The sequence below is a fragment of the Formica exsecta genome, unplaced genomic scaffold (genome assembly GCF_003651465.1).
Source record: "Formica exsecta isolate Colony F162 unplaced genomic scaffold, ASM365146v1 scaffold218, whole genome shotgun sequence".
Classification (NCBI taxonomy): Eukaryota; Metazoa; Arthropoda; class Insecta; order Hymenoptera; family Formicidae; genus Formica; species Formica exsecta.
This window is the reverse complement of record NW_021849477.1, coordinates 547,895-561,394: the sequence shown is the minus strand read 5'-3', so window position 1 is coordinate 561,394 and position 13,500 is coordinate 547,895. Positions and strand designations below refer to the sequence as shown.

Sequence of the window (13,500 nt, the reverse complement as noted above, 5' to 3'; positions counted from 1 at the left end):
ATTAATAATATAAATACTGATTAGCAATACTAAGTTTATTTTTTTCTTTATTAATTCACATTAGATCTAAAATCATCACTATCATCATAAAACAATGAGTCGATTTTCGATATAGTAAGTTCTCTATAGTAATAGATAATAAAGAAAAATTATTATATATAAATTAACATTAGAATGATAACTCTATAAAATATCAAGCATTATTATAACTTAGTTGAAAAAAATTATAATATTAGTTTTTTAATTATGATATATTTCCTTTGCATATAATAGTATCACAGAAAAGTATACTATGTAACATTTCATATGTATATTGCAAAGACTTTTCTACACACACCGCAATGTGTTATAAAATATTTTTTGCAATAATTATGGCAACTGCAAATTATATATGGAAAATAATTTTATTGTCTTAAACCATTATTTATATAACGATTTTAATTTTTTACATCAGTACAAACACATATGTGCTTATATACATTAATATTAATATCTCTAACATCGCTGTAAAAAAAATGAAATAAATAATTCTAAACTTTTTATAACTGGATGAAATTTGATATCGCATTACACTAAATTGTTAATTTATTAATAAGAAAATTATCAAATAATTTCTCCTATATAAATATAGAATATTTTACAATTGTTTTTTCGAAAAATTTTGATTTTATTTATAATATATATAGATGTTCTAAAACAACAAAAAGAAATGCTTTTTCTAGATTCATGTAGTTAATGAGATGTAAAAAGTTCAGATCTCACAACTTATTAAAAACTATGTTAAAAAACTAAAATTTGAAAATTAATATTAACAGGCTTTTTACAAATAATAAGAAGATTAATCATGTAATTTGTCAATAAAGACAACATGTCAGTAATACAACAAGTTATAACTGAAACAAACATATGATAATCACTGTAATAAAAAATTAAAAAAGCGAACTTTCTTAACAGATCATGATCTAATAAAATTATTTTATATTCAATAATATCTTATATTACAATTATGATTATCTGACAAATCTCACAATGTTCCATCTGTATGTTTGTTTCCTAACATCAGTGTAGACTTAATATTTTTAAGCGTATTTGCACATATAACGGTCTTTATTTTTTCTCTTTTTTTTTTTTTAAGGAAGGCAATGTTCGTATTAATTACTAATCTAGAAATACTTGTATTGTTTATTTTACATTGAAACTTTACTTGTATTTCTGTTGTTAGAATTGTCGCATTTGCAAATTTCCGTTGTCTGCCCTATACATTTTGGCGGACAACCGTCTTTTATCGTTTCCGGAGGAGGTTTTATTCCAATATCATAGATCTTAGTTTTCGATGGTTGCTCATATTTGCATATCACAGCATACATATCACCGCCTAAGCGAAGCGCCAGCCATCGATTTTTTACAACAGCCAATTTTAGGCACTCGCACTTCATTTTGGCGTGAAAATTCGTATGTAAGGTTCTACCCATACCCTCGATGACTATAAGATCCACGTTATGCTTCACCATTGCAAGACATAGATCCAAATTTAGACGACTATTAAATAACGCGAAATAATATTATATATTATTAATATTAAAATATCAGTGAATATTACGAAATTGGGGGAGTTATAAAATAGCTTTTTTCTATTAAAAGAAAAATATATAATTGCTTATAATTGTAATTATATATTTAAAAATACATACCTGAGATCTAGACAAGGACCTGCTTGTGCAGTTTCCATGGCAATAAGTGTATTATCTTCTAAAGCCTGTTTGATAACATTACAAATTTTTGCGGCATCCCGTAACATTACAACCAACTCGGGATATGTTACATCATTCAGAGCTGGCAAAGAATTAGCGCATAATATTACCTAAAAATAAACACATAAAAAATTTTAACATAATAAAAAATAATTTTTTCTATTAATTATTTAATAAATTAGTTTCTAAAAATAGTTCGACATTTTCAAAAAGATTGATTCAAGTACGATTAATGTTAATAGAACTAACTTTAGTTCCTCGTTGCAATAAATCTCGCGCAAATGGCAAAATTCCAAGAATTATATCTACACCACTGTTGTCTACAAAAATGGCTGCACATTTGTGAGACTGTCCATTCTGTAATCTATATATCCAATCATCTAAATCATCCTCTAACCATGGTCTACCTGTTTTTACAACATGATATTTTTAGAGTTTTATTAAAATAATACAAAGCCAGAAAAAATGTATTGAAAGATACAGTTGTAGTAGTCGAGAGTGATTGCAATACTGATTTTTTACTTAATAATAATAATAGTTTACCTGGAATTTTTGCTTGAGCTTCTTCAAAGCCAAAATCATTAGTTTCCAATAATTTTGCAACATCTTTTGCACCCCAATCAAATATATTACCACTCAGAACACCGAGGATCAAAGCTCTTATTTTTTCTGCACCTTCTAACTTATCTAAAGTCGTTATGCGATTGTGTAAATGTCTTAAAGCTTCCTCGTTCTCTTTCTTTTTTTGCTACAAATAAGCCAGTATGTGTAATATATAAATTTTATGTCTTGATAATTTAAAAAAACGTAATTTGAAAAAGACCACTTACATGTAAATATGGATCCGGAAAATCAAACTCCTTCATACAATGCTCAATAGTATCCAGTAATATTCTAACTGTAAGTGCCCCATATGCACTGCAAGTTAAAAATTATACGATTTAGTTCGTATATATACATATGTAAATAATTTATCTATTATTAGTATTTCTCATGATGGAAAACTTACACTGGTTGCGTATGAAGATAATGTAACCTATTAATGTACTTTTCCTTAAGTTTTGATCCTCTATCCTTTGCCGTCGGACTATGCGATTGACTGTGAATAGCTCTCGACACAAATTTATCCACGGACTCTTCAAAACATTGTAACCAATAATCTCTAAACATAAATATTTTATTATTTAGCTTTGCATAATCGTAATTTTTAAAAATAATTGAATAATAATCTCTCATACCTGGCCTCCTTATCCTGAGCGAGATCTGTAGTATCAGGATTGTAAGATGCAGGATCTTTCAATAGTGGACAGAATGTAACAGCGTATTCTGCTTGATCAATTTCCAATTGATCGATCTTCATTCCGAGGTCAGTTGTCACGGAATCCTTAAAACCTGATGAACCGGCATAATTTTCCAGCCAGCTGTATTTGTCTGATTGTTCAGTGCCATACAAATATGCTCCAATCGCACCAAGGTAACCTTCATGGCGAAGAAAGAGAGGCTTTACCTTACCCTAGATAATGGATATGTGACAGCAACATAAATATATAGAAACACATAATTTTCAAAGAGCCTGCATTTTACTATAATCTTTTGCTAATTATATAAAAATGATTTAATTAAAAAAGATATAATTATGTCCCAAAAAAAGAAAAAAAAAGATACATTGTAAAGCATGGAGAGAAGCAAATGTAGAGACTAACGTGAGACCAGTATTTGATGGAGTATGAAATGGTATGCATCGATAATGGATGGTTACGAAGGAAATAACCACCAAAATAAACCTTATCCATATTGTATACGGTCGCATATAAACTAGCAATGTGCCCAATATCATTACTGATGGTGAGCAACAAACTCCTTGCAAGATCAGCTTCAGAAAATTGTGGCTGTCCTGAAATGTTATATATTAATATAACTAATATAAATTAGCCAATGCATATTTTAATTTCTTTCACTCAAACTAGATAATAATAACTAAGAATTTATTATAATGATTTGTGTGATGTAGAAATAATTGTCATTGTTTATGATATTATTTAAATACATATTTTAAGAGAATGCATTTTTGACAATAACCATTTGATATAACGCTTATATATATTTATGCTTACCACAAGCCACTGCTTTGCCAAAAGATGATGCAATAAGCTCTCCAGGTAAACCTTGGGAGGAATAATCGCCTCCATAAATATCTTTTACTAACATATCTACATTACGGTGATCCCCTCGTTCTGCAAGTTGCAGCAATTCATCAAAGTCCTAGCAGGGTGTTTTTAAAGTCATTGTTTTAATACATATCTCTATATATATAATTCACATGACTCAATGGAGTGCTAAAGTGGAGCAGAATCTTTTCATATAATGAAATAATTCATTTTACCATGAAATTTCATTTTGAGCAGATTTGTAAAAATTAAAAAAAAAATGATACATTCAAATAATACATCAATTTGCAATTGTTTAACAGTAATAAAAAGAAATAATGGGCATAGAAATTTAAGAAATTATAAATTCTATACCTTTTTTTTTGTCAGTAATGAACCTAATCCCCAAAATGTACCTCCTCCTGTAGCTGTACCTCCGACTCTTTCAAATACTTCATCTGATTCTACCTATAAAAATTAAAAAGACTCTTAAAAGTTCATTTATTTACTATAAACACAAATTTATTAAATATCTATTACTTACTTTAAGAATACTGACGCCACTGCCAACGTTAACTAGCAAATATGGAAATATGTTAGGTTCAGCTTTTTGAAATTTATACTCTGGATTTTCATGACGATGATATTCAAAAGCTTCGCATGGTATATTTTTAAGTAAGAAATTACAGCCTTTTATCAGACAGTCTATCTCATCCTCCTTGTCAACTCTAAAATTTTATCTTATCAATCAGTAAACATGATGTTGAGAGTTTCATATGTTATATATTAGAAGTTGAACAATGTTAAATTAAATATATATTATATATAACAAGATACTATTTTTAAGATTTATTTTTAATATTTATATTAAAAATTTAATTAAAGATATCCATAAAAGCAATTTCAAAATTTTAAAGAATTTAAAATTTATATTTTAAGTAAAATTTAAGATATAATAATACTTACAATAATCCTAATTTCTCTTGCAGCAAAGGAGTATATTTAAATGCTCCACCTCCGGTTATTTTAATGCTTTTCCCATGAAAGCGTTCAACATCTACTAAATTCTTTTTGACAAAATCTAAGCAATTCTCAATATATCTTGTTTCAAACTTAACAAAGTGTAGTCTGCTACCCTCAAATACTTTGTATGCTCGTTCTCCACTATTTCCTAAACCTTCTGCATCCTCATAAAGTGCCTTGCGATAACTTATCGTTGAATAATAGGCAATTTTCGTTAATGACAATCCTGAAATAATATACATTAAATTTGTATAATACAAATAATATGAAGATATTTATTTACTTTTTTTGGAGGGCAAGCAATAAGTAACTGATAATTGTCTAAGGTCGATCGAATTTAACTGTGTAATTTAACATAATATACATAAATATAACATGATACTTGTTATATATTAACAGGTATTATGTTACACAGTAAACGGAGACGCAGTAGATAATTAGATTTTTTTATGACAGTTTAAACTAGCGCAACGAGATAGAAGATGATGATGCAAGAGTTAATTTTAAGAAGCCAAATTGAAGAAGATGCAATCCCGAAAGGATCATTTGGTTTTGATTGTATAACGTACCGATGTCTATGGCGAAGGTTTGCGCATTTTTCAGATTGGCGAATACTTCGACAGCCGGCGGCAATTTGATGCATTGCGGATGCGAATGTTCGCCGTCAATTTCTGCTGCCATTTCCGCGTCACAAATGACAATTTGTCGATTTTCCCAGTATGATTGACACCTACTTGACTGTTCACGCGCATTTAACGACTGGCAGGTGGCGATTGTACTACACCTACATGATCGATGCGTGTGAGTCAGATGCTAGACAATGCTAAGTAAGATGCTTTGATTTATGTAGCCGATGTAAACATCTGATTTTGGGAGAGCGGGGAGAGACTCCGAGAGGGAGTTTCGCTCTTTCTCACTTTTGCTTATATACTACTTATTTATTTACTCATGTTGCGCATGCGGAGTATAATATATACGTTTAGTTAAGGTTAAGGTTAGGTAATAGTAAGTCTAAAATTGACATTATGTCAACTTATCTTTATTTTTTAGATTTATTTCTCTATGGGTTCCATATTTACATATCTGTCCAGAATAGCATATTTTATTTAATTTTAGAGGATAGATAAATATGTGAGCTCTTTTTACCGGTTCTAGTTTTTTTGTGTTGCATATATTAATGTGTAACTAATATATTAGTAAAGTAAAGTCTAAAGTATTATTAACTACTAGTTAAACAGCTGATTTACAAGATATACAACTTTTAAATAAAATTTTAAGTTTAGTCTTAGATTCTGCTTACATCATAGCTTACAGGTATCTCTTGAAACATTATGTTATGTATATTTTGTCATAATTTATAGGTGTCTGCTGAAACATTATGATATTTTAATTAGAATAGATTTGTATTAATGACTACTGATGTGTTTATAATAATATGTACATCACGCGCGCATATATTTACATACATCAATATAATGTAATTATCTTTCTAATATATTAATAATTTTGCAATTTACATAATTCATGTGTCATGATTTTAACAGACTCCTTACAATTACACCATACTATATGTGTATCGTTTATCGCAGTTATATTAAAAAATACTATAAATTAAATATATCTATACAGTTCAAAATTTAATAACTTTGAAGATTTACAAAGTTCCATATAGATTATAAACTTTTTATGCTACAAAAATAGTTGTTTTTGATACACCACTAGAAGATGATAAAGTAAAATATTAAAACCATTAAAAGTGAAATTGCAAGAAATTTCCATTACTAAAATTGATAAATTTATTGTATTCTATTAATTCTGTCGTTTGCAAATGTTAAATAAAATTTTGAGTCAAAATCTTTAACTAAAATTAATTTATCTTTATATACGCAATATATACATTATTAAATATACTTTATCATAAAATAACAAAAATCACTTTTTTTACAAAATCCTGTCCTTCGTTTAAGAGAGCTTAGAATTTTTCTGCTTCAAGGACAGCAAAGATTTAAACTTATTACTTTGTAATAAGTTGTATGAGCCATATGTACAAAATTTATAAGATATAAATGGAATGTAGAAAGCTCTGAAAAGTGGATGCGATCTGTAACATAAATGATAATAGATTATGTTAGATGTGAAAGAATATTCCTAATTACAGTTGCCAGATATTGAATATATGAATAAAACTGTTAAACTTACTTTGATGCATCTAAGAATTTAGAAGATTTTATAATAGTAAATTGATCACTTAGGCGAGAATAATTCGGTTCTAAGGCTGTTTCAGTTCCTATATCCAGATCTAACAGAAAATGGCACTTATCTAAATTAAACTAAAAGCAAAAGAGAGAAAGAGAAGTATTGATAAAGTATTGATATAACTATAAAATTTAATAACTTGTAATATCTTGTTATAAAATAAGTACTTACATAGCGGGATGATTCCTCTTTATTCATATCATTAAAATGTGCTTGAATTACACTTGTCGCATTTTCATGATCTAAAAAAGGTTGCGGTAATTGTCCTTTAAATTCAGATCTCAAGTATTGTAACTTCCAACTAAAAACAGTCCAACATTGTATATAAGAATAATACAATCGTATTAGATTAACGCAAAATGTGTGTTTCAGTGCATTGTAATATGTGGAAGAATTAGAAAAGAATATATTCTTTAATTAATTCAGAGCTAATTTTTGGGCTCACTTATTGGAAGGAAAGAAAAAACTGCTAGGAAAACGATGCCACTCTTTCCCGATACAGAAATTTATATTAACATCGTTGGGTACCTCGCCTTCTGTTCCAAGCTTGTTAGCTTCAAACATAATTTCCATAGGAGCATAATATCCTAATATAATAAATAAATAAACTTTATTGTATGTTAAGTAATATTAGTTGTATAAATTATTAGCGATATAAATTGTTATTCAAATAAAAAATAATTGTAATATATATCATAAAAGATATATGAGATATATAAAACCTTTATATATCGCCAACGATCTTGACAATCCCAAGAGGCCACTCATTAATATCGCCAGAACGGTAATGTGTGTAGTATATTGTAAGTAGTGACAACTGATATGTGATGAATTGAATTTCGTTCTAACAAAAAAGTATAACTTTTGTACGATATCCACTGCTATCGCGCCTGCCAAACAAATCATAGGATATACTGGAAACAAGAACCGTTCCTCCTGTTGACAAATTTATCTCGTTAATTTCTTAGTTTTCTGTTTTATAGATCAATGCATTTGTAATATTAAGGAATAAAATAGAAGCACACACATTTGAATCTAAATATTGCAAACAAAAGAATTTTCAATATTTTTCAAGAATGCAGAAATATGTTGTTTAAATGAGTATTCATGTGTGTATCCATTCTTTTCTTAATAATGTAATGTAATGTAATAATGTCAATATTATTTTTTATACATACTTTGTGCGGTTGAAGGAAGAACACGAAAATCCACAGATATAAAGGCGCCAGTGAATACCAATAAGACAGGCATAAACGATCTCTTTGCCGCGCTGGCACGATCAACCATACTAAAAACTATATAAGATAGTAATTAAAATAATGCCAAAATATACCATACGTTACACAAGGTGTTGCAACTATCGCGCACTTTCTTTTGTTCAGTGATAAACGATTTAAATAAAATTTTGGAGATCCGAACAATGAATGTTCTGCTTATTCAATTGTCAATTATAAATAAATTTGATTTAGTGTCAAGATATCATAGTATTTGTACAATAGTAAAAGAGTTCTGTAAAAATATAATATACACATCAAATCTTTTGGATTAGGAGAAAATATTAATTACATTTCATTAAAGAAAATTTGTAGTTTATAAAAAGTGCGCGATTTTCAAGGTATTCTATATATGTAAAATATGAACTGAAAAAATTCTTACTAAACCCAAGGGTGCAAGTAATGCGCCGATAAAGACAAAGTTGAAATTCAAGAATCCATTAACAACATAATAACTGAATGGTTCAGTGCCATAAAGATTAGGTCCATGATTGGTGAAAACATTGTACAATATAATGTTTATTGGCGCGGCGACAAATTTGCCGAAGTATAAGGAATCCACCCATACCATTGGTACTCCAATTACAACAGCTGATATAATAACCCACTTTATAAATTTGCTCCATTCTCGCCTGTGTATTAATATCTCAATGGCAATAGGAAGACTAGAAAGTGAGATAAAAGAAATAAAGTTATATATTATTATTTACGTTATATATTACGATATATATTATTTACGTTAGTATACAAATTACCCGAGTAATGCAGCAAATGGCCATCCAAGTAACGAAGAAATGGCAGTAGCAAAAATAGCAAGTTCATACTGGCGAGCATACCAAGCTGCTGTAGCGACAGTACTTAAATACCTGTGACAGACATTAATGTAATGTAGATAAATTATATATCAAAATTTATATACATATTTCTTATCTTGTAACTAATTCTTACATTGAAAAAGATGATGGTAAAAATGCAGCACTAGAAATATACATCCCGGAGCTGAGAATAAGAAATGCTAATGTAAGCCTTGCTACATGAACCCCGAATTCACGACAGACATTTCTGGAAAATATAAGAGATTACAAGTTGTAAAGCAAAGTTAAGATTTGCTCTGCGATCATGACTCATATACCATATAGATATTATCTAGTTTTATAAAAAATCAAAACATACTTGTAAAAGTATACTTCACATAATGCACAACCCACTGACAGGAAGCATCGTATAAAATAGAAAACTAGCATAGGATTTGGTTCCAATAAATAATGATAAACTTTTGCTGGTACCATGTGAATTAATAGGTACATATATGAACGTAAGGCATATTCAGGACTATATTCCCATGTTTGCTGGCCTGTTCCATAGAGCAAATAATGACTCTAAAACAATTCAGAAGATAATATAGATGGTGTATTACATAAAAAAAAAAAAAATATATATGAAAAATTAAAGAATAAAATTTATCTATTCCATTCATAACAATATGTTTTTTGAAAGAATTAACTGCATATCTTTGATATTTTGATTAAAATGAAAATTAACTCCAAATGCAACAAATATAATGTGTAGCTTAAAAAAATTATAATAATTTTTGAAATAGTATAGTGCATATTTATAATATTAAATTATATTATGAATTCACCGGTTCCCAGTAATTGTATGTTTCATCACAATCTGTTATATGACTCCATATAGCGGAACAAAATCTTGCCGATAGCAGCAGTTTGAAAGCTGTATCATAGCCAGGATAAATAAGTCCCACATCGGAAGATTCTTCTGGCCTGAAATATACTTGTTTAATTTTTTGTTCCATATTTCTTGTTCTTTTATATTTTAACTAGTATTATTCACAGTATGATTCCTAGACAGAATTTTGTTTTGTGATTGAAGCTTGCAAAATTATAATTATTTAAAAAAATTATGTGATGAGAATATATATAATTTTTCTGAATACGCGACTGAAATATTATCTGCAATAATTAATATGCAGGATGTAAGATTTCTCTTTTACTATTCTAAAATTTATAAATTCACGTATCTTGAGTATCGAAATTAAAAAACTGAATATCAAATATAATGTAAAATAAAATATAAAAAATTAGCATTAATTATATGAATATTGTGAAGGATATGCTTTTTAGGCATGCATATTTGTTTTTGTCCAGTGTTTCCAATAGGTCACACTAAAAGGTTAACCGGTATGTGAATTGAATGTTTCACGCACCAGAAATGTTTACGAAACTGTCTAAAGGAAGGGGGAAAAGGAAAGGGAGAAAACATTTTATATACTTTGAAAATCTTCTTCCATTGATTTTTTTCAATTCTTTCTTCGATAAAACGAGCTGACGCTGACGTTGATTAGGCGCCATGATCGTTTCACAGACTTTATCTATTATCCTCTCTCTGCTATTATCTACTGAGAACACATTATGTATATTTATCAATGTTAAAAATCAATACCAGAAAGTATAATCAAAACCGTAATTAAAATCTTTCATCGAATATTCTCGTAAAATTGCAAAAATGATTTGATTTTTTTTTCAACAAGGCAAAGATACGCAAAAAAAAGAAAGAGAAATGATTATAGAGAGAATTCTGCTTCCGCGTGTCCATTTAAATTTAAATCTGTATAGTGTGCATTTTAAAGAACATTCTTATAATTAAAGATTATCTCATATTATTTTAAGATTTTATTTCATATGTGATAAATTGTACGCGCGTGCGTAAGCGTCTATTTATTATTTCCATAGTGATGACAAGTATGTAAAAATGGAGATTGATCCGAAATTCACGTTTGTGCCATTGAAAGAAAAAACTTATATCAGAATTAATGATAGAAATTCGCAAGAGTATCTTTGCAAATGGTAACATTAATATTTATTTTAGTATAATACAATTTTTATATCGTAGATGTTTAATTTTTTAATTAATGAATACTTTATATTCCCTCGATAAAAGTAGTGATAATTATTTTCAAACGTGTTAAAAATTATTTTATTGTTTTATTTCATAGGGGTTTGAAAGGAAACTTTGTTATTCAGAATTTTTCATTCAACGAACAATTTCAACAGTATCACAAATATCAGCTGGCTGATGTAAGTTTTATGTTTTGTTTTAATAAACGAAAATAATAATTCCGGATATTTTAACGAAAAATCAAAATCGAATTTTCTTCAAATATAGTATTAAAACGAAGGTGATAGAATAGACATCAAAATTAATCTTTTTGTTGTATATCAAATATTCGAATTAACTTAATTTCTAACTATGGGAACAAAAATGTAAAGAAAATATATATTTATTCAATGATATATATATGTCTATGTTATGTTTATTGGAATTTATAAATTTGTAGGCGTTTTTTAAAGACGACTCCGTTGCAAAAGTATTACTGTCTAAACAGGGCAATGCCTGGGTAAAGCAAGGTATATTAAGTATTAATATATTTGTAATCTTCAACAAATCTGTTATCTGTTAGCTTCTTCTATAAATCAATTTTCTATAAATCAATCAGTCGAATGAAGAGATTTCTGCTGTTAGGTATACAAGCGTCGAGTGTGGAGATAAAGCAAGTGCCATGTTCCGTCTTATGTATGTCTTTCTTTAATAAATTAAAGGATCCAGATAATGGGATAATTCGTGGTTCTGGAACGATCTGTAAAAGATATGATATGCAAATAGAGGAATTTTTGGTATCCGATAATTTACATGGTGTAAGACACTTTTATTAGAAATAAACTGTATTGTGATATTTCACATTGTTTAACAAAAATTTATTAAAGTTATAGAAAGTTTATCGAAATGTGTTTAAATAATCTTACATAACAAACACTAAGAGGCATATATGTTGTGTATCAGAAATTTTTCTAATGTATACATATTATTCTTATTTAGATGCTTTTAGACGAGGAATCAGAAGAATACAATCTGTATTCAAGAGAGGAAAGAAATGAATTTGTGTTTCGAATTTTTCAAATGCTCGTTCTTGGCGGAATATTATGCCAATTTGAGGATGTGTTAGAACCATATCTAGATGTTACTAAAAGTATCTATAAGGATCTTGTGAGGTTATTAGAATATTTATATTAAATTTGTTTTCAACGAAATATAGGACGACGAGAAATTTAATGCTGCTTCTTCTAGGGTGCAGAAACAAAGTACCTCGAATAATTTATTCGTAAGTACTTTGGTATTAGAAGTAATTGCTAAGGATAGCAAAGGCCAAGATTACTTTCCATCTAATTCTAGTAACAGGCAAAATATTGCGTTTCTATTGATAGACGCTGATTCTCGCGAAATCACATCCTTTGTACATCAGTATGGCGGGTACTGTCCTGTGGACTGAATCTGATTACATTATATATATTTCATTCTATTATAAATATATCATACTTATTATTTCTCTTATGCATATTTCCTTAATTCGTGTTAGTCAGATAGTATGTTTGACTAGTATATAATCCTAGTATATCTGCGTAATAGTCTTATAAACATAATAGTTTATATAAAATGATTTATGACAATCAATATCAATATAATATACTATATTTGTATTTCATACAAGATAATTTATTGAATTATAAATGATAAATTATCAATTGTGAGCTTAATTATATTTATAATTATCCTTATCTGCATTTTTTCTATATATATAATATAATTTATATATAAATACAATTTTCTTGTTATGTATGTCATGTGTAGAAAGTATTATTTGATTAGAACGTATATAATTTATATATATAAATTATATACACACGAGCCATTCAATTCGTGGCCAAAATTATTAAAACAAAAAAGAAAAAAAAACCCTGCTATTACATGGATTTAATTCATCTGAATTAATTTATATTACACTCTAATATTATTTAGTCGAAATTATATTTCATCCAATTAAATATAAACATAACTGAAACATTTACAATGTAAATTTCTTGGCGCACAATACTGCTACATATATTAATTTTATTATTGCCCTTCTTGCATACATTAAATAATTTTTTGCAAAATATATCATCATAATATTTATAGAAGTTATATTGTATATAT

The 13,500-nt window shown here is 28.1% G+C and overlaps 3 protein-coding genes across 7 annotated transcripts; 1 reads left to right on the top strand and 2 right to left on the bottom strand.

Moving 5' to 3' along the window:
• Positions 1-385: 385 nt before the first annotated feature.
• On the bottom strand, positions 386-5,837 carry LOC115235298 (pantothenate kinase 4). The gene is made up of 13 exons (XM_029806967.1): positions 5,491-5,837; positions 4,865-5,147; positions 4,443-4,626; positions 4,274-4,366; positions 3,866-4,013; positions 3,455-3,645; positions 2,990-3,264; positions 2,761-2,913; positions 2,582-2,669; positions 2,295-2,499; positions 2,001-2,158; positions 1,692-1,861; positions 386-1,539 (listed from the first exon to the last, which is right to left on the bottom strand). Exons 1-13 carry the CDS (start codon positions 5,600-5,602, stop codon positions 1,188-1,190), a joined length of 2,412 nt encoding a protein of 803 aa, XP_029662827.1. The 5' UTR covers positions 5,603-5,837; the 3' UTR covers positions 386-1,187.
• A 107-nt stretch (positions 5,838-5,944) lies between these two features.
• Positions 5,945-10,864, bottom strand: LOC115235299 (alpha-1,2-mannosyltransferase ALG9). 5 transcript variants are annotated; one of them, XM_029806969.1, is made up of 13 exons: positions 10,741-10,820; positions 10,094-10,232; positions 9,625-9,830; positions 9,400-9,513; positions 9,207-9,317; positions 8,834-9,116; positions 8,356-8,472; positions 7,900-8,113; positions 7,623-7,764; positions 7,349-7,478; positions 7,121-7,251; positions 6,858-7,022; positions 5,945-6,289 (listed from the first exon to the last, which is right to left on the bottom strand). In XM_029806969.1, the coding sequence occupies exons 1-12, from the start codon at positions 10,818-10,820 to the stop codon at positions 6,884-6,886; spliced, it is 1,806 nt and encodes a 601-aa protein (XP_029662829.1). In that variant the 3' UTR covers positions 5,945-6,289; positions 6,858-6,883. The 5 variants fall into 5 exon arrangements, 4 of the variants coding, with proteins under 4 accessions (XP_029662829.1, XP_029662830.1, XP_029662828.1 ...); XM_029806970.1 differs by having other exon boundaries at positions 5,945-6,286; XM_029806968.1 differs by having other exon boundaries at positions 5,945-7,022; positions 10,741-10,864.
• Positions 10,865-11,181: 317 nt separating this feature from the next.
• LOC115235300 (cilia- and flagella-associated protein 300-like) lies at positions 11,182-12,999 on the top strand. Its single transcript, XM_029806972.1, has 6 exons — positions 11,182-11,315; positions 11,465-11,546; positions 11,807-11,876; positions 11,992-12,164; positions 12,346-12,518; positions 12,595-12,999. The coding sequence occupies exons 1-6, from the start codon at positions 11,221-11,223 to the stop codon at positions 12,794-12,796; spliced, it is 795 nt and encodes a 264-aa protein (XP_029662832.1). The 5' UTR covers positions 11,182-11,220; the 3' UTR covers positions 12,797-12,999.
• Positions 13,000-13,500: the final 501 nt, after the last annotated feature.